This window comes from Drosophila mauritiana, chromosome X, assembly GCF_004382145.1.
Source record: "Drosophila mauritiana strain mau12 chromosome X, ASM438214v1, whole genome shotgun sequence".
Lineage (NCBI taxonomy): Eukaryota > Metazoa > Arthropoda > Insecta > Diptera > Drosophilidae > Drosophila > Drosophila mauritiana.
Genome location: NC_046672.1, coordinates 12,415,002 through 12,436,536, shown reverse-complemented (window position 1 = coordinate 12,436,536; position 21,535 = coordinate 12,415,002). Strand labels below are relative to the sequence as shown.

At 41.7% G+C, this 21,535-nt stretch overlaps 1 protein-coding gene across 7 annotated transcripts; it reads right to left on the bottom strand.

The window, feature by feature from the left end:
- Positions 1–43: 43 nt before the first annotated feature.
- Positions 44–21,440, bottom strand: LOC117148533 (syntaxin-binding protein 5). Of its 7 annotated transcripts, XM_033315949.1 has the most exons (24): positions 21,234–21,440; positions 19,049–19,096; positions 16,768–17,316; positions 16,413–16,510; positions 16,151–16,339; positions 15,852–15,986; positions 15,714–15,777; positions 15,398–15,605; positions 15,251–15,326; positions 14,854–15,008; positions 14,580–14,761; positions 14,030–14,512; positions 13,809–13,951; positions 12,304–12,481; positions 8,608–9,499; positions 2,192–2,308; positions 2,003–2,125; positions 1,813–1,932; positions 1,281–1,736; positions 1,079–1,187; positions 927–1,013; positions 770–865; positions 572–696; positions 44–497 (listed from the first exon to the last, which is right to left on the bottom strand). In XM_033315949.1, exons 3-24 carry the CDS (start codon positions 16,888–16,890, stop codon positions 241–243), a joined length of 4,416 nt encoding a protein of 1,471 aa, XP_033171840.1. In that variant the 5' UTR covers positions 16,891–17,316; positions 19,049–19,096; positions 21,234–21,440; the 3' UTR covers positions 44–240. The 7 variants fall into 7 exon arrangements, with proteins under 7 accessions (XP_033171840.1, XP_033171839.1, XP_033171844.1 ...); XM_033315948.1 differs by lacking the exon at positions 19,049–19,096; XM_033315953.1 differs by lacking the exons at positions 8,608–9,499; positions 19,049–19,096 and adding an exon at positions 7,347–7,407.
- Positions 21,441–21,535: the final 95 nt, after the last annotated feature.

Genomic DNA, 21,535 nt, shown 5'->3' with positions numbered 1-21,535 from the left:
TTGGTCTATATATTTTTATTAAAAACAGTTTTTTTTGGTTGGTTTTTCTCTTTCAGTTTTTTTGTTTTTGTGAATTTTTGGTTTTTGTTGTTTTTTTTTGTTGGTTTTCGGTTTTTGTAAATAACGTGACGACTTGAAAACAGAAATTAAATAAGTGTACTTTACTCGTAATGTAGTAGAAAGTGTTATAAAAGCAATATTACAATAACTGTGGTAGAATTGGCTCCTAAAATAGATATTTTACAACTGATACCACTTCTTGTCTTTATATTTAAGCATTAATTGATGCGCAGTGCCGCTGAAATCTTGAGCAGTGTTGGCCATGCGCTCGGCGCGCTCCTCCAGTAAATTTAGCTTCTCGCCGCGCTCCATGGCCAGCTGGTGAGCCCGGCTGATCTCCGATGCGGCGGTGGAAGCCCTCTGGCCGAGCTGCTCCAAATTGGGGCCGGGTATGTGCCGTGCCACCGATCGATTCGGTTTCCCGCTCTGCTCGCCAACTGCAGGGATAGGGATCGTACGTATTATTGAAATTATTGATGGGAACACATGCAGATGATGCAGATCTACTCACATAGCTCCTCGCGATCCAGGAGTTTGGCGCCACCACCAAATAGACCCTTGAAGAAACCCTCCTTCGGCTGTTCGGGCATTTCGTGTACCGTATATAGTTCACCCATCATCTCCAAAATAAATTGACTTGAATAGGGGAAGATTTACAAATTAATATGCAATGTTTAAAGTACAATGATTTATGTATGTTTTGGTTTACCAAAATTCCGATGATATCGTGAATTTTTGAATTTCGGTGGGCGATGCCATGTACAATCCATGACCTTTATGACTAAAGCAAAATATTTTTGATATTCTGTGGAATGGAACAAGATTAGTAAAAGGTGGAAATAAAAATATTTTAGCTTAGGACTTACTGAGTTGTATCTTCATGAACAATGATCTGTTGACCCCATATCGAAAGCATTGGATCCACAATTCCCTGTTTACATTTTGTTTGAAAACTAAGTAGACAATGGAACCATTAGCCGTGAAAAAGGTTAGAATACATTATAAGTGTACGACTCACCTTAGTTCCATAAGTGGTAAGAAATCAGTATCCAATAACAGTTTTAGACTAGGAAGACTATGTACCATTAGATGGCCATTCGAAAGATAGGTTGCTAAGCAAGAGCCATCTGGAATGAAGGGAACGTTGATCATGATTTTCTTGCTCCAAAAATAAAATGAAAATATAACAAGGTTATTATATCTTAAAGTCTCAAAGTCACCTTTCATCGTGATAGTTTCTGCCTTGACTGCAAAATCCATTTCCGATAATTGTATGCGGTTGATGCAGCACTGGTTGGCGACATCGAAGACTTTTGTTTGCTTCTCGCTTGCGATAACGATGTATTGTCGATCGGTGAGAGTTTCCAGGCCGGTGCTCACACTTCCGCTGATGCCGCTGCTGCTGGCGCTGCTGCTGCTCATCCCCCCGCCGCTGGTGACACCGCTTCCACTGCCGCTGGCCGCTCCAGCCGCCGATCCTGCTCCGGCACCACCGCCACCGCCGGCTGGCCCACCTGCGGCTGCACCACCGCTGGCCGCACCACCGCCGGCACCACCACCGCCGCCAGCTCCTCCGCCTGCGGACGCACCACCCGCGACTGAAGTGTTTGATAATGTATTGGCAGTTGTCGGTGTGAATGTGGGACTGGTGCGGCTGCTGCTCTTTGTGGGTGTGCCTTTGGATCATATTTGATATATATATGGATTAGTCGAGTGCATCAGATCAAAGGGGTATGAAGTGGAGATGCTTACGGTCTTTGTTGTCCCTCTTCTCGTCACGCCAGGTCTCAAACGTATAGGGTATGATCGAACCGTATGAGTCTAAAAAAGACATGGAAGTTATGGATCCTTTGAGTCGTACCACGGGGCCACCTGAAAAGGAGAAGATATTTAAAAATCTTATATAAATGTATTCATTTATGTGCGTGGCTTTATCACTTACCATTTATTGTTATCAATACTGGCTGAGATTTGCGCACATCTCGCTCGGGCATGGTGATGAACAATGTCAGTATCGAACCGAAACTAGTTCCAATCCACAAAGTAGGAACAAGTGTCAAAATATCTAGGTAAAAACAATGTTAAATATATACCACTTGGACGATATTATCCAATCACCGATCAGTCTTACCATTTCGTTTTGCATAACTCTCGATAAAAGCTAAACAGGTAACAGATTCAGAGGAAGACATATCAATGCTGGACATTGACGATGATCTGGATCTTGAGAAAGTTCCATCCAATTTATCTGTAATTTATTCGGGTTTGGTTTTGGGAATCAGAAAGTGATTTTGGTTTTTTGTTTTTGATGGATTGTATGCCATAGATAGAAGAAAGAGATAAATAAACGAGTTACATTAAAATCGTTACATACGTTCATAAATATTGTGAAAAGAGACAGGCGGATACAGAAATAGAGAGAGATAGAGTGATAAAGAGAGATAGAGATAGATAGATAGAGAGAGAGAGAGAGAGTAAAAGCGGCGGGCGGTAGTAGGCAAAACTATTGCTTAGATATTTAATCGAATTTTCTTTATTATCTAATTGCAATTGCGATTTTGCTCTAAGTTTTGTTTATGTTTTTTTGAGCTGCACAACACTAAAGTACAAGTACCGCTAGGCTGCCTAATTGTTGTTAATTGATCTGTGTGATTTTTATGTGAATGTGTTGCTTTCAGCCGCTCGCAGAATTTAAGTGTTTCAAATAATATTTGTAGACATATTAATTAAGTATTTTTGCAAAAAAAAAGTTTACGTTTTCAGTTTACATTTAAAACTTTTTAAATCATTTTTCAGCGATTAAGAAATGTTAATTTTGAGGCATGGAAGACATTATACAGAGGTGGTCAAAAGTATTTACACAACGAGCTTTTTTTTCAATTGTCAACTAATTGAAAAAAAAGCTCGTTGTGTAAATACTTTTGACCACCTCTGTATCTCAGTTTTGGCATTTTGAATATGTACCTGCGAGCGACTGTTATTTTGTTATATTAATTGTTTTTGTACTATTTTCCGAGTAAGTTTTAAACGGAGTTTTCTAACTTTCTTGCTGTGAGTGCAATTTTGAAAGCAGCAGGCGCGTTGACTAGGTAAAAGAAAAAATATCTCAAAAAAAAGTACGAGTGAAAGTTGCTTGCATGTGTGCTTAGCTAGGCGTTTTTGTATGGATGTGTGTGTGGGTGTGTTAGTGTGCGTGTGTGTGAGGACTATGCGTAAGTTTAATTTTTTTGCCAATACAAAATCAGATCTTGTTGTACTCTTTATCTTTATAGAAATCCGGTAAGTCTTATTCTTCGTTTAGTTATTCGGTTTCAAATGCAAGAACAAATACCGAAAGAGAGTATAGAGAGAGAAAGTGTCACAGAGCGAAAGAGACAGACATAGTGGGAGACAGTAGCAAGAGGTAGAGTATAAAGTGAGATAGTAGGAGTAAGGAAAAAAGAGACAGCGAGCAGAGAGCGAACGAGCGAGCGAGATAGATCGAGAGAACATATTCATATGCACTGTTATAACTAGATTGTTTTCTAGGGCTAGAGAAAGACAGAGAGAGAGAGAAATAGAGAGCGAGCGAGCGAGCGAACGAGCGAGAAAAAGAGACAGACAGCTCCAGCCATCGCCCCCCTCACAAAAACCCCATGAAACAAATGTATATATATATATACTGAAACATAAATATAATCAAAACGGAATATACCAAAAATTTCCAAAAATTTCAAATTTGACACGCACACACACACACACCAAAATACGCAGACAGACACGCACATATACAGAGGAAGGGGGCGGGGCCACAAGCAACGTGCATCGTCTGCTGTCCATATTCATGTGTGCGTGTGTGAGTGCGTGTGCGTTTGCTTGGTTGTGTGCGTATGCGGTGTGACCGTGTGCGCGAGAAAGAAAGAGACAGACAGAGACACAGTCGAACTTCTAAACTGCCATTGCATTGCAGATTATTGCCCGCATATGCATATATGCTACTCTGTCAAAAACACTCGTTGGTCGCGATAGAGAAGTTCAACTGCACTTAAAGTGTGTTTGTGTGTGTGTGCGTGGTATACTGGTAAAAAAAATATGCAATTTGTTTTTCATGACTAGAGGTGCAATCTGATTATTTGGTTGGTTGCTGTTTAGGTTGTTGTTTTTGCTGTTGTTGTTGCTTGTATTGCTTGCTGTTATAATTGGTTGCTATTGTTGTTGTAGTTGTTGTAGTGGTTGCTGTTAGCTGTTGTTTACTGTAGTGCTCTGTTGTGCTCCCACCTTGTGATTTGGACTTTTTTAGGGATTCGTACGATGTCACTGACTGCTGTTGCTGTATAACGGATGTTTGATGCGGATACGGATGCGGATGCGGATACGGATGCGGATGCTGATATTGATGTTGTTGCGCACCTGCACCGCTAGCACCACCACCACCGCTTGCACCACCGCCGCCGCCGCTGCCGCCAGCACCACCACCGCCGCACTCGCCGCCCCATGGATCACAAGACGCCTCAAACGATTGCTGCTGCTGCGATTGCTGCTGTAGCTGCTGTAACTGATGCAACTGTTGCGACACCTGTTGCTGCTGTTGCGGCTCAGCCGCACCACCAAATCCACCGCTAATCGCACTGCTAATACCACCAACACCAACACCGCCACTAGCAACACCCGCACCTGCATCGTCTGCACCGTAAATGGAGGATCCCGCCAATGTTGCTGCTCCCGCTGACGTCGATGTTGCAGGATCACCAGGATCACCACCTAACGATTGTTGTTGCTGCTGCTGCTGTTGTTGCTGCTGCTGTTGCTGCTGTAGCTGCTGCTGCTGTTGTTGCTGTGACTGCTGCAACTGTTGCTGCTGCTGTTGCTGCGGTGCTGCAGTTGCAACTCCGCTGCCGTTGATCTGAGCAATTGCAAAATATACATAAACAATAATTGTGGGAGACATGGGAGAGAGAGATAGAGAGATTCACACACATAGTCAGAGATAGAGAGAGAGATAGATAGAGAGAAAGACAGAGAGAGAGACAGAGAGATAAATGCACTAAATGATTGAATGGCCATCTCTTTCACATTTCGTTGGTTTGGTTTCTTTTTCGAGTTTTGTTTCCGGTTTTTTTTTTTGCAATTTCTCTGTTGTTCTATTTTTGTGCCGAGTGGGTGTGGTTGTGTAGGTGTGATCTGTGTTGGTGTGCGCGTTGTGATGCGAGTGTTGCATACTTTTCAGAGACACTCAACAAAAGGGTTAGCGAAACTAGTGTGCAAACAAAGACAAATTTCAGTGAGCTTATGTACAGTGAAGGCTGGCTAACTTTCAAAGTTAGATAATCAACTAAATCTAATTTTTACTTTATAGTTGTGAAGTTTAATTTTTAGCCTTAACATTTATCCTTATTCCCATCCAAAATGTTTTAATCTGATGAGTTTGAACAATTGCCAACCATTCTACAGAATTCAACGCCTTTCTAATTAATCACTAAAAATGTGTTTCATAAAACCAATTTGTTTTTAAAACCAAACAAAACTATTTTTTGAATAAAAAGCATTGAAGTATGTAAATAAAACTTGTTTTACGTCGTTGTTTTTAAAGCTGTTGGTGTTGAAATTATATTGAAATCAAAAACTTACTTTTCCATTTAATTAGAAAATCAGTCTTTTTAACTCGTTTCTTATTTGACACAAAGCTTTTCTAGGTAAGAAAAATTAAAGATACATAAGCATGAGTGTATTTAAATAAAATTAAAAAATAAGTGTAATTCGTCCTCACTAGCAAGCGATTACTGTAGTTTGATCAATTTACAGTATTGTCCGCTGATCGTGAATCGTTTGTCGTTAATCGGTTCTTTTTGTGGTGCATAACAAACAAGAGGCGTTGGATGACAATTTGATGTTGGTAATCAGTGCAAGTTATATGTGTTTACATTTAATATTCCTTTAGGAAAACGGTATCGAATAATCGAGTATTCGATCACAACACAAATACGAGTACACAGCGAGAAACGGAGGCGTCGTTGCAGTGGTGGTGGGTGGGTGACATTGATTGACAGTGATAAACATAGGATACAATCAAAACACGAGAACACGATAATAATTATTAGGTGATCATAGCAAGAATAACAATTGATTAAAATACTTTGGAAAACATATGTTATGATTTGAGATGTAAGTACAAACAATACGAGCGAGCAGAAAGAGAGAGAGAGAGAGATTAGACAGATATATAGAGCGAATAAACGTTGGTGGGTCTCGGGTTAGAACGAGAGGTAGACATGTGGCTATGCGGGCGTATATATTAGCTGTTATTACATATGAACAATCGATATAAAAGTTTTTAGTTATGTATATATACACATATATATATCTATATATGTTGTAGCTTATTAAATTGATTTCTCTTCATCGGTTTTGCAACATCTTGTTTTGGTTGGTATTGTAGATATGTACAAGTGAGATATTGTGAGGTTGGGTAAAGCGCTAAGCAAAATTTAAAATGAAAATAAAGGCAACGGTAAATTTGCTTATCGATAGCCAAAACACACATTCAATGGAAAAATAGAAACGAATATTATTTGGATATGAACGAAGATAAAATCGTAAAAATCGTAACGTAAGTTATCGATAGCAAGAGTTAGGGCCATCGATAGCAGAAAAAGACAACCAGGGGCATTGGGACATTGGGGGGACCAAGAATTGGGGCTGAAATCATCGATGGGAGCACAACAGTTGAGGCTAAGCTCTCTAACAAACTTTGTCAGCACGATGAGTTCAAATTGGCATCGATCAACAAATTGCAACCAGAAAACAGACCAGACGGCAATTAAGTGTAACCTTCTTGAAATGCTTACGGACTTTTCTATCAGTGTCTTTGGCTGTGTGTGTGGTGTGCGTTCGAGTGGTGAACTTACAAACTAGCACAGGTCACAGTGGCCAACGTACAACGATCAACATTTCGTTTTTGAGGTTTTCGATTTCGGATAATATTTTTAAAAATGCACTTTCTTTTTGCACATTGCATACATAGAGTGTGTGGTGTTGTGGTTTAGTGAATTGTGGTGATGTGTGAAACTTTGTGTGGTGTTTTCTGTTCGACATACAGCACCCGCTTTACATTGATCTCTTAGCTTAAAATGTATAAATATATCGTGTTTTCTTGCATACTGAGTAGTAAGTAATTTCAGAGCTTTATAGTTACATGTTTTATGTGGGTGTGATGGTGCTTGTTAGTGGTTGTTGTTCTTGTGTTTTGTTTTTAGTGACTGGTGAGTAGTGGTAGTGATGATGGTGGTGGTGGTTGTTAAATGATTTACCAAAGAACTTCCACACAATCACATACAGGCAGTTGTATTGCAGCTCTTCTGCATCCGTTGCCTAGGTATTGAGGAGAAGAAGAAGCATAGATAAGAAATTTTTGGCAAAAATTTGTACTTTTTGTAAAGTTTTTGTTTTCTACATAGTTGTTGTAATTGTTTAGGTTGGGTGCGTATGTGATTTTGTTGTTAGTTGCTGTTGTAATCGCATCACATTGTTGTTGTAAATTGTTTCTCAAGTGTTTTATTTTGTATTGTTTTTTACATCATTATTTTATTGTCACGTTTTACTGGATTTTGGTTGTTGTTTAAATTAGCTAACTCTCTACAAAGTATGCTCTATACACAAAATGCAATTTTGGTTTTTGTTTCCGTTTCAAAAATCAACAAAATAAAGCATCATCGGAATTTTGATTATCGTTCGGTTCTCATCTCTATATCCGGTATTGGAATATGCACATCTCTAGCTGCGTTATTGATAGGGTCAGGGTTTTGGAAACAGGCGCTTGGACAAAGGAGCAGGGGTGCTAAGTATACAGTAGTATCTCATTTCTTTTAGCTATTTTCTACAGCTTGCAGCAACTAAAAGCAACGTAAAGCAAAGGCACAACACAAAACTGAAACGAGAAAGTGATAAACCCAAACAGAAACGACGACAGAACGCCGATGTTCGAGGAGGAGAGAAACAGTGAGAGGGGACTGGGTGGGAGAAAGGGTTTAGAGAAACGAAGAGAAAGACATTAAATCACTTGCGACGTCGAGAGCGGATGTACTGCGTTTATGCGTTTCTCAATGTTATTGTTTAGTTTGATCTCTCTGGATCATTAACTATAGGTTTCACAGGCTTAATAATATTGTCATGCAGTCTCTGGAAAAGAATATTTTAGGTCACCAAACGTAAAAACCTTACGTGCCTTACCTAAAAACTTCGAACTTATCTAGGTTCATAGTCCCTATTCGGGCGCCACCGATAAGTTCTGTAATATTAATATACACATAATCCACTAACTCCCTCGCATAAACGCAGTAAAATCTCAATAACGAGGACGAAATTTCGGATCCGATTCGGATTCGTGATTTACAATCTGTCTGCCTGCCTTGCGACCACTCAGGAAAGAACTCGCTCGCTCGCTCTGCACATAAATTTTCTTTTTTATGGTTAAGGGGGTTAAACTTCTGCCGTTTAGATATTTAAAGCGCTCTTTTTGTTTGTTATTTTGGATAAGATGGAGGGTGATCCTTTCGCTGGGGCCATACTTACGTATCTTCTTGCCTCCAGCGACGCTTCCTCCAAGGCCGCTGCTGGCGCCGGCCACGCCTCCTCCACCACCACCACCACCAACGCCCATCAGCGGTGACACATCATTCTTGAGGTTTCGAGCACCGCCACGCGAATCTCGCGGCTGATACTTAATATTCGGAACGGATAACAGTCGCTGATCGCGCGACTTTTCCTTGAACTTTTGACGGGCGGGCTTCAGTGGAGCTGGTGCATCCGCCAGTGGCAGGTTGTTTGGGCGCTCCACCTCGAACCCAGCCGGCTGTTCAAAGTCCACGCGACGAATGCCGCTGGCGGTGCTACTGCTGGCGCCCTCATCAGGCGAATCCGTGGTGGAGGAGCGAAATTTGCCACGAACTGCCGGCGATGGTGATGCAGCTGCTGCTCCCGCGTTGGTCGCCGTTTCGGCATCATCCAGGGACTCGTCCTCCTTGCCCTCTGGCGTTGCCTCCTCTTCTGTCGCCGGTGGCGTAGCAGCCTCCGGTGACACCTCCTTGGGCGTGTAGAAAATGGAGCTATTCTTCAGCGACTCCATATCGGTATTGACATTCAGGCCGCCGATCTTCATATTGACTTTCGATAATTGACGCTTCAAATTGAACGTTTTCCAGGACATGGACTTCCGTCTGTCCTGCAGCTCCTTGGGAGCTGCATCATCCCGCTGGGGACTCTTGGCCATCATGACGGATGCTGCCGCAGCCGCCGTTGTCGCTGCTGATCCGCTGAGCAGCGTTTCACGAGCACTGTTCACCACCGGGTCCGGTGAACTGGGACGCGAGCTTGTTGCCGTCGCCACGCCGTCGTGGGCCGATGTTTCGCCAGCCTCCGGTACAAATTCGAGCGACGGACTATCCGGACTGGTCGTGTCGTTCAGCTAGATGAAGATCGGGATTTTTGAGGGGTAGGGTGCAGAGTTTTAATTTTCGTTTTTCTTTCTGTTCTTTTAGGCAACAATAAGAAAAGTAGTAGTGGTCGATATCGACGGACCAGGGAATTTAGAGGGCTTTATGGAGATTAAGGGGTTAACATTCACTTCTTTTTGGGTTACTGGGTTTTTTTTTTGTTTCTTTTGTAGGTTTTTGTTTTGGTTTCTGTTTAATTTGTTCTCTTTTCTTTGATCAGCAAGCCCAAAGATGCAAAAATATAGCAGCAACAAGTAAAGGCGAAAAGTGAGGTGAATATACGAAAGAAAATATGGTACAAGGTTGTTTAAAATGATTGTTAATGACAAGGGGTTATGATTAATTCAATATAATTGAATCTTTCTAATTTCCTTAATATTATTCAAATATAGTTTATACATGATGCTTTAAGTCATTGGTAGAATTTACATTGGCTGGCTTTCAATGCAACCCTGTGACTCTCAAACGAATAGTTTCCAATTGAGGGTGTTTAAACACAGCAGATTGAAGTAGGTCACAAAAAGCGCGGAAAAGTGAAAAATTTGTGAATGAGGGAGGATGGAATATAAATTTTGGCATGCTTTTGCAATGGCATTTCGCAGTTTTCCCCCACATACATATTTATACCATTTTGGGGGATGGAAGCTGCGCATTCTTGTTGCTGCTTATTTGCGTTTTTGGTTTGCTCCAGTTTTTCTTTGGAATATGTTGGGGATGTACTTTTTTATACAAGGATAAACAGAGCTTAAACGGGGTTATTGGGTAGCTAAGGGGGAACGGGGGGAATATTGTATCAACAATTTACAATTTAAACTTGTTATGGATTCGTTTGGTTTTCTTGTGGGTTAACAAACATCGGATAGGGGTTTAACTTTAGGCAACGACTTAGTTAGCTGATATACTTTAGGCGTATAGCAGTTTGATGCTAGGAGTGAGTGTGTACACCACACACACACATTCACATACGCATTGGCAAAACTCAAACACAAACACACACACGCACAGGCAATACAACGATTTTATTGCTTCAGATAAGCTTAGATTTAGAATTTAAAATGTAATAAAATGAACTACGATCAATTATCAATTCGAATTAGGTAATAAATAAATGTATATCAAACATTGAATAATTTGTTAGCTGCATTGGTGGTGGTGGGTGGTTTGATTGTTGGTTATGTTACAAAAGGTGTTCTGAAGAAAGGTGACAAAGTAAAAAGATCGCACACATACACTTCGTCAATTATTCAATCAATAAGTTGGTACACAAACACAGAGAAAGAGAGACAGACATAGAGGCAGAGAGAGGAGGAGAAACATATTTATGTTGTCGCTGTTGTTCATGTTGTTTCGATTGTAATTGTTTCTTGGGTGTTCGCTAGGCACTTATTTTTCAGGCAAAACTCAGATCAAATCAACTCAAATCGACCTGAATCGAATCGGAGGTAATCGAATGAAATAGGATCGTATCGGCATCGAATCATACCACACATGTACATGTACAACAATCAAAGCGATCAATCGTGTCTATGCGATGGTCTTTAGCGTGGCAATCAAAACAGAAAAGACACCAATCCAATCCATCCAAATCAATTAAATTTTCATCATATCGTAGGCAAGCTTCGTGCAAAACACAAACAAACTAAACAAAAATTAAACCAATACGTTAATATGACTTTTACCATGCTGCATTTAGTACTTTAGCTTAGAGACAGAGATAGAAATAAGCTTGGAAACGGAGACAGAGATAGATATAGGAGAGAGAAAAGGATGGCCACACTTTACTTGACCGTAAAATACTAAATTTAAGGTAACCGAAGAATTAATGATAGCCAAATCGATATCGTTACTTGGGGGTCCAATAAAGAGAGAACTATATCAGTGTGATCTTCAGTTAGAGAGGGATGGTTATTCGCTGAAAACGGGCTAGCTATAGTACATCGAAAAAATACCTTATAGCAACTACCAAGCTAAACTAAAGCTACAGTTTCGCATCTTTTTAGATATTCAGCTAAACATTTTGGTTATATTTGCTTGCTTGCTTGCATGTGGGTGTGTGTAATATATATATATGGACTGGGGTCTAAGTACTGGTGAGGTAATTCCATCAGATTGATATAAAAAATGCCACAAAAATGCAATAAGGTGACAGCGAGACAGAGAGAGCGATAGGTTAACTAAAGGGAAAACGAAAACAAAAAACACAAACCAAAACAAAAGTTTCATTTGCTACAATTTTTAAAAGTTAGCTCATACATACGAGTATGTTTAAATATATATATATATATATATAGATTATATAATGTATATATCAATTTGGTATATTTGTTAGTATGTGATACGTAATTAAAATTTCGTTCGTTATGTAATAAGTAAATATCGGTATGCATATAAAGTTCAAATATGTATATGTAAGATGTTTAGAAAAATATTGAGTATGTAACATGTTCAAATGAGCACTTGTTGGTCGGCGTGAATAGTATAGCATACATTTCGGTCTGTCTGTGTTCTCAGTGTTGCTGTGTTTCAGTTCAAATCAATTGCGAATTCAAATGATCTGGGGTGTCTGTGTTGTTAGTGTGGCTGTGTTCCAATTCAAATCAATGGCGCATTTGAATTATATGGTCTGTCTGTGTACTTTCGTTATGGATTCGAGTGTATGTTTGTACGCGCGGTTCACTGCGATTCGGTTATAAACTTGGTCTCGGTGCCAGAGAGAGACAGAGAGACTGACAGACAGAGAGAGAGAGAGAAAGAGAGAGAGAGCGAGGGCACTTACCTGATCTGAGCTGGGCGATCGGCTTTGCTCCTCTTTGTTTTCAATACGTTTTGGACTTTTTGGTGTTCGCGAGTAAGGATCATGTGCGCCATACAGATCGGGGCATGCAACACTCAATAGGCAAATTTTTTGGATTATATCAATTATGACAAGTCCATATTCGGTACCATAAGCCATTCTAAAAACAGAAAATATTCATATATATTTCCAAAATCAACTGCATACAAATCAACGTCACAAAACAAATGCGAGGAAACTATTCGTCATCAGGATAATAACTTAATTTAGATAATGCAACGTATACCAAGGTAATACAAATAAAAACAAAATACATAAGTAAAAATAATTGAAAAATATAAAGTAGCTGTCTGAAATACCAAAAATTTCATTAATTTAAACTTCTCATCAGAAAATACTACATATTATGCAATTAAGTTTTACTATTTTTTTACTCTATTAAATTATGGTTTTTTAATATTTAAGATATTTTGAAAGTACTAAAAAAATTAGCATAAGAAAAGTGCTTAAGAAAAATAAATACGAAAGCAAACTACAGTGCTTAGCTAAAGTAAAATAATTTAAAGAATACCAAAATACTAATTAGCAATAGTACGTAAACGAAACTCGAAAGCAAATTATTACAGAAAAAAATAACAATATTAAATACCGAAACGCAAATACGAAACCCTTAAAACGAAAACTGAAAGACAAATGAATTATTTTGATGCGCATCATCACTCTCACACACGCGCACACACCAGGCACTAAAATACGAATCCGTCCGGGTTCGGGTTCAGTCATGAGTACGTCGCTTTTTAGCCAGTCTGGCGGTGGATTTGGGAATCGGTTTCTAGATCCGGAAAGACAAAAGGTCAATGGGTCACAAATCTGTCCAGAACTTCTGCTTTAGGTGCTTGAAATTACCAAGGGACGTTGATTTGGTTTTTTTTCGGTCTGCTTGCAACTGTTGCATACTACGGAATACACAACGCAAACAAATTCAACAAAAGCGGTGCACCTTGGGGGCGGGGCAGAGGCGTAGGCAAGTGGAAAGGGGGCGTGGCAGGGGTTATCAGGTTTTTTGGGCAGGCTAGAACACTCGTCGAGCGTTCGCGGCTACGTCTCAGGCGCTTTTCTCAGAGAACGTCATGCATTTACGAATACAAACTAGACTACGGTCTAAGTACATTTTTTTTTTTGTTTTTTTTTTTTTGGGGGCAGGGTTCAGGGAGCTAGTATCTTTTAAGTCCGCTTTCCTGTGTCCTTTGTCTGGTGGGTAGTTGGGTGGCTTTGCTCTGGGCTGGTTATTGTTGGCGGCTGGGAGCTGCTTGGGGCTTTTGGTGGTGGTGTGTGTACGTGTGTGGCTGGATCGATGGGCAGATGGATTGCTGGATGATCGGATGGATTGAAGCGAGTGTCTCGGGGATGATGGGATTAATGGGATGAACGGTTGGCTGGCTGGCTAGCTGGATGGTTGGATGGGTGGCAGCAGCTATGCTACTTACAGGCCGTAACTGGAGCTGATGCACAGCGAGGTGACCTGCACGTTCCGGCGATTGGGTCCGGTGGTGAGGCAGACCAGCTGCGACTGGAAGCCCGGCGGCTTGCGTTGCGCCCCATTGCGCACCTTCAGCGAACACTCGGCCGTCTGTAATAGGTATAATGTGGAATATCGAGAAATCAGCAGGTTACTTGGGAAGGAACAACATCCACAAGCTATCATTACCTTATCCGAATCACTCGACTCAGCCTTCTGCACTTGATGGCCCGTTAGAAAATCGCACTCGGGACTTGTCCCATAAATGTCATCAAAATTCTCATAGAGTATGGGTATCTCCAGCACCAGTACCTCCGACGTGGACTCCACTTTGCGGAACTTGAAGAGCATCACCTGTCCCATGGCGCCGGCCACACACAGGCGTCGCGATTCCGAGCAAAGGAAGATGAGGTGCACCGCCAGCGGATTGTCGCTTTCCGGATGCGAGTGGGCGACGTGGGAGCGCGGCTTCTCGAACATCTTGGCTGTCTTCAGCTTATAGAGGATCTGCAGCGTGCCGGCACCGGAGTCCCAGAACTTGAGGCTGCCGTCCTGGTGTCCGGTGATCACGATCTCCGAATAGCTGCACGACGCCGGCGACCACTCGCCACCGGATATCGGCCATTCGCGCTCCGAGAAGCAGCTCTTTTTACTTGTCGTTGTGCGACCAACCTAAAGCACAGGTTTAATTGAATCAATAGAAGGTTATTGACGAAAATTGGGGGCATGCTAAACTTACTGAATAGAAAGCAGGAACCAAATCCGATGGGCAATCGGTTAAATATGTGCAACATGTAACAGGTGATTCGTGTAAGTCCATTGGATAAGGCGATTCAAAACATGGAAAACCGGGTGTTAATAAGTCTATTAATACTAAGTCGTATTGCAACAGCACGGCAATAGCATACGGCTCCTGGGTCTCTGTAAAGGCAAACAAAAACCAAGTAAGTAAATTATTTCACATTACATATCACACAATATCTCTGTCGATCTAAATGTTATTTAAAACATACCGCAGGGCCAGGGATTCTCGCAGAGTGTAATGAAATCGCAAACGGCGTGCTCCATCTCCAGCACCGTGGTGGCCTTGCCCACCATCACCGTGATGCAGTTGGACTTGGAGCCCTTCTCCGAGGGCATGCCGCCCGAGAAAATGGTGAAGGTTTCCCTACGGCGGGCAAATAAAAAGATTATATATTTTAAATGAGTCAAGATATCATTATTCATTTCTTTTATCGGGCCGTCGGCAGCGCAATGAGTCTTATTGTTGAAATATTATTGTAAAATTGCTTTATGGTTATTGTTCCAAAATAAAGATAACGCCCTAGGTTGTTCAGCTATCTCCGTGTAATATAAATAAAGCCTAATAGTAAACAAATGATTTGACAGTGCTTAGTGCTTATTATTCACCCAGTTGCGCTGGACTTCAAGTCAACTTTATATATCGGCTTGCACTTCTCCGCATTGCCATCCTTGTTGATTTTAGCTGAAGCATACAGAAACCGAATCAAATATATTATATATATATATAATACGGATAATGGCTATGCAACTTACCATGCGGACAGACCTGCGACTGCGGCTTAGCCTGCGGCTTCGTGGGCCAGGAGCAAATGGAGCCATCCGTGTGCGAGGACACAAAATACTTGCCCTCGTAGTGCCAGGCCAGGGACTTGACGGCCTCGGCCGCCTGCCATCGCAGCTCAGCGCATTTCGCCTTCAGATCCCACAGCACAAGCAGCCCGCACTCAAATGCAATAAGCAACTGTGCGGAAAGAATCTCATCAGTTATCGAATATAAAAACAATATATGTATTAAGATTAAGGGCAGTGAAATCTTAATTTTCCTCAAACAAACAAGCAAAGGACTCACCTTGTTTGCATCCAATGGATTATCACATAACGCAATCACAGCACCTGGATGACTAGTTCTAACCCTGCAATTGGTTTAAACCCGTGATTAGCGCTTAATGCGGTGGGTTCAGGTGACTAAGGGAGTAATTGGACTTACACTTCAATTGCTTTATTCCAGTTAATAATATAACCACTAAGTGCAAATGTATCTATGTGAACAACGTGTATGTTTCCCTTCTCGGTGCCCACATACAGCCATTTGCTGCCCACAGGCAGGTGTATGCAAGTCACGCTGCAAGAGAGATGGAGATTATGTCATCGGTGGATATACATATGTTGGAATATGTTGGGAATTAGCCAAGGTGATAACCCGTTTTATTCACGGCAGTATTAAGATATCGTGATATCCAAATAAGACCAAACCTAAATGAACTGACTTGATGAGCTTGAACTTACCGCTCCCTCTGAAATTTCAGACTCTGCACAATGCGCGGTGTCTTTTGGCGAATGCTCCACAAGTGAATGGTGTCATCGGCGGTGACGGTGACCAAGGCGCCCTCGTTGACCAGGAACTGGGCAAAGAGCACGGCGCACTCGGATTCGCCCTCGTGTTTGGCATGGGCATCGACGCCAGGTCGTCCCAAACTGCAATTAGTTCATATAGGAAAGATGAGATTAATAAATAATGAGGGAAACTTTGTATTCAAGTCACACTCACATGCGAATGTAGCCCGATTTGTCGCCAATCGCTAGTAGCTTTTGTACTGGATCGAAGGCGAAGGATGTGGGCGAGTATGGAAAGCCATGGCGAAAGGTCTGCGAGAAAATAAAGAAATTGGGTTAAACGTACTAATCACGCTAACTCGTATGACTTAGTATTATATAAACTTCTACTTTTAATGTTATTATCGATTTGAAGCATTTAGACATCGGTTATAGCCGCGTGTGTCTTATGATAGATTAAAATCAATTCAGCTACCAAATAAAACACCCGCTAGCTGCAACAGATGCCTTTCGATTACGTTCACTTTCAACTCGTATCTCATCTCATTTATCGTTTATGCTTGACTTACTTTCTTTAACGTAAAGTGATCGGCCTTGAGTTGCTCCTGGATCTCCTGCTCCTGTCGTGTGGCTTGGGGCTGAACGCTTTGTCGAAATCCATCTAGAACTCCTTTGAATGTGAACTTTTTCATTTTTGTAACATGAGTCGTCCTCGTGCTCCGGCTGCTCTGCTATCCACAGTTATGCGATGGGGCTGCTCTGGTCTCGCCCAAGGATTAATGGTTGGCCAAATAGTTGGGTGCACAGAGTGTGGTGGTGGCGAATAGTGGATAGTGGGCAGAGTGTATGGTTCAGCGGGAAGGTAGTGCCGGGGTCGGGATGGGGGAGGTGATGATCCTGGTCCGAGGAGAACCGAAAAGTGTGGGGATTGGCTTCTTCCTCTGCCCCAGGCGATTCTCTTCCCTCGAGTCCTTGGTCGCCTTTACTCGTTATTCTCTAGATACTGGTAGAGCTGTGCGTAATCGAAGACAGAGGAGCCAGTGCTGGTCTGAGCTCGTCCTTGTTGTTTGGTTTATTTTTGAGATGTGAAACTAGGTTAACAGTGGTCGAAATATTTGCTGCAATGAGGGAGAGAATGGGAAAGGGAGATCTAATTAAAACGGATGGAAACAAGTTGAGAGCTTCAATTACAATATGTTCTACTCTCTGTTCTGTATCCTAAGTGCTCCCCGAGGTTCTGTTACACGCACAATACATTTTTGGTCAAGTTCTATTTCATGTTTTTTTAAGAGCATACACAAATCCCTGATGATTTGAAATCACTTGTAAGTAAAGTTGTACAAAATATGCAAATCGGCAGCTTTAAAATATTTTGTTCTATACTTGCGGCCACTTTTGCTCAATCTTCAAGATGTTATCTTCCAACAAACATTTAACACACTTATTTATTGATTTTAAAGTCGACCTAAATCACAAGCCATGCCTGAAAATGATTTCAATGGCAGTTCAAATAGAAAATATGCTTCCTTTTCCTTTCTTGACTTTTCCGGAAGATTTGATGTCGCAAGATTTGCATTTCTTGGAACGGAAATGAGGAAATATCAATTTAGATATCGATAACAGCTGTGAATACTTTGGATTGCTAGAATTAAACCGTTTTTTTTTTGCGTTCGCTTTGTTTGCTTCCCTCTCTTCGATTTCTATTGTTTTTCATTTTTGTATCGCCTGGCCTGGCGGATTACATAAACCTTGATTTCTATTCAGCCTTTTGACAATGGCGCACGTAGATTAATTAAGAGCCATCCGAGCTCCCTACCACCTAAAACCCTATACCCTGCCCCCCACCGACCCTGCTGGGTGTGCGAAAGGGATGGCGCGAATGAAAGAGAATCAATCTGTATAACGGGATATTGCGATTGCAATGGCGGATGTTAAACGTTAAGCGATTGTTTGATGTTAATTGAAAATCGTTGCTGCCACATTATGTTGCACAACGGGGGCAGGTTGGTTGTGCTGCGGGGGATGAGGGGTTGGCGGATATATATGAGAATATGGGTTGCCTATATATGCACTTTTTGATGGCACACAATCGATTTTTTCGCACACTCGCACACTGCAAATGTCGTGTGTTGTTCAACTGCTACACGGTATTCCTTTTTTTTTGTACTTTTGTGTGTGTGTATTCTTGTTCTGTTTTCGTTTCATTATTTCTCTTGCCTCTTTTTGTTGCTATTTTTGCTGTAGTTTTTCCTTTTTTTTGCTGCTTGTTTTATTCGCAATTGTTTACGCTTTGACAAACATACACGTGAACACAAGGACATACATACATACATACACATATGGGTCGCCAGGACGAAATGCGCGCAACAGTGGGGCGAAAAAGCGAAGAAGAGTGGGTGGAGAAGGACAAGCAAATCGTTGGCATACTTTAAATTTAATTCCCGCAAACAAACATTGCAGAGGAACTGGGTTGCGGGGGATGGAAAGAGAAAGAGCAATATGGTGGGTGGCGCCTGCAGGACAACAGGAGGTGTGTGACTGTGTGTGTGTGTCTGTTGATAATGACAGTGTGCTGTCCCCCTTCCACTCGTCCTAATGATGATTAAAATGCCATTGCTTTAGAGTAGAGGAGCATGCGAGTGGGTTTGGACAGGGAGAGAGTGCGAGCGAGACGGAGTCGCAGGATGCTGCCCAAATCTGTGTATGTATATGTATGTATGTATGTATGTTCGGCAGCTTCTATCTCGCTTCTGCTCACTGCTCATGCGAGTGTGTGTGTGTATAGATAACCTCGATTTACAGATTTTTCACACACATAGGCACTGCTTGGCCCTGCTTGTTGCTACTCACATGTTAGCTACATCTTCTTCTTATGCTCCTGCTGCAGCTTCTTCTTCACTTAAACATACAAAAAAAAAAGAAGTTAAATGGTTTTTCTTAATTTTCAAAGGATCATCGCTAGTTTATTGAACTTTCAATACACTGTTCTTTTCACACATCTATTCTCACGCACACACACACATTCACTGAATAGGCGCGCTTTTTTCAATGCCTTCAAGTCTTTCGCTTTAGTTTTTTACACTTTTGGCTTCTACCATTTTTGTGAAATTTTCAAGATATTTTCGGGGCTTTTTGTTGCAAGGGGCCAATAGGAAATATGCTAGTGCTTGGCTGGTCAGTTGTCGACTGAGCTGCTGCTGCTGCTTTTACTGCTTCTACTGTCTCTACTGCTGCTGCTGCTGCTGCTGAAAAATTGAGAACGAGAGCGCCAACGAAAAGGAGCAGGCGATGCTGCTTTCTAGGATTCTCAACGTATGTAAGTATATGCGTGAGTATTACACGTACACACACACACACACACTGGCACACTGACTCTCACTCGCACTGCTTGCAATTTATGCTGATTGGAAATGTAACGGAATCAATCGCTGCTCCGCTTTTTGTTTAGCCTACTTCAAGGCGTTCTTCGTTGAATTTCCCTCGTTTTAATGGCACAAAAAAATCTCGGCTAGCTCCTGTTTATCCCTGCGCTTGTGTGTGTTTGTGTGCATGTGTGTGTGTATGGCCAGCTGCCATGTGAGCGACTATTGCGCAGGCTTACGCTATTTCGCCCCCAAAAACGTTTTTCGCGTACACGCTGGATATCCTGCAACAACAACAACAGCAACTGCTTGGGCAAAAACAATGCAAAATGTTTTGCGCGCGCGGTCACATGACACGAGTTACACACACATACACACATTCAGGCAAGTACAGCACACATACAAGTGAAAAATTTGTTGAGGCAGCGCAGGAGCAGCACACACATACCAACACAGCGTGCTTTTTTTCTTTTAAATTATAGCTTTTTCTCTGGATTTACTTGGCGAAAACATCTGGAACAGATTTTCTTTTTGTTTATAGATATTTTGCAATTTTTTTTATAGATTTTGGCTTATTGGTTGTGGGTTCTTTTTTAGGATTTAGGGAAAAATCAACGCGTGCGAACGCGTCGATTGCTCTACAGCGAAAAACTGAAACTGGTAGCGTTTCCGCGCAGTTTCCACGGCACGTGTTATACATACACGGAGGAGAACACACACACACAATATACACACTCACATACACACAAACACACTGGCACGTCCTGAATATCCTGGTTATATGGTTATGCAAAGCACCAACGAGTCCGTATGGTTGCCGCTGGCTTTGATTTCGGATTGTTAGCCCAATGCGTTGGCAACCCTGACCGAGGTTTTCCCTTGCTTTAACCAGGAATCGATACTTGTTAGGAGGCGAAGCTCCCCAAATTGCTCTTCTCTTTTTTTTTGAGAAAGCAAAGTAATAAATCCCACATGCGAGTACATACTAAAAAATGTAATCTGCTAAAATGTAAATACTGGCATACTCTCACAATTCATAGGTCCTCTGGCTCTAACACACAATGGTCGTATGGAATTTTGCATGGTAATGGTAATGAGTTATGTGCCGTTATGCTTTATCCTTCTTGTGTGCGAGGGCCCATTATCAATAACTCAGCAAAGTAGGCAATAAAAAGGAGCTCCGAACGACTGGGTAGAAGGGGGAGGGGGTGCGGTGAGTGGGTGGCGGTGGCCACTCTTGCGTCATGTTGGTAATGTAAATGTAGTCCAATAAGAAACTTGTTGGCAAGAGAACAAAAACAAGAACAAGAACAATAAAGATAGAACATTTACTTTCGCTGCTCTGATAAGAATCTGCTGGGGAAAGGGAGTGAGAGAGAGAGAGGGGAGAGCTCAAATGATTCATCTGGAGCAGCAACAACAACCTAACGGTGATGTGATGGTTGATATTGAAAAGCAGCAAATGCAAACATGTTGTCATTCTAATTTGCATTTGACACACAAACACACACACATGCACAGAGAAACACATTGACAAACAGGGGACATAACATCATCGCAGCAGCAGAAACAAAAAACGAAAACAAAAACAACAGCAACAATAACACATTCCGCAACACAACCACCCACTAAATACCAACCAACCCCCCCGCAAACCGTTAAACCCCGCCCACCTGTTTCATGGCGATTCACTCCGCTGTTGGACGTTTGTGGCGCTTGCCCAATCCAATTGGATTGGCGAACCGAATCAGATCAGATCGACACGGGGGCGATAAACAAAAAACACAACGCAATGTTTAAACAAAAAGCACGACAAAACAAACGACAATTTCTCGAAATGTTGTCTCAACTGTTAGAGCTGTGAAAACTTCGACGACTGGGCGCCATCGATGAATGGCAAGCTTGGGCATTATCGATATCAGTCTTACCGATATTTTATAGCAGTGTGACCAACGAAGCACAGCTGTATTCTACA

What these genes read in the sequence shown, in the direction of transcription:
- LOC117148533 (XM_033315949.1), bottom strand. Translation starts at nt 16,890, where the DNA reads ATGAAAAAGTTCACATTCAAAGGAGTTCTAGATGGATTTCGACAAAGC. An exon ending in AGTCGAGTGATTCGGATAAG is followed by an intron (nt 13,952 to 14,029) that starts GTAATGATAGCT and finishes TACCTATTACAG; the next exon opens with ACGGCCGAGTGTTCGCTGAA. An exon ending in TTACCACTTATGGAACTAAG is followed by an intron (nt 1,014 to 1,078) that starts GTGAGTCGTACA and finishes TTGTCTACTTAG; the next exon opens with TTTTCAAACAAAATGTAAAC.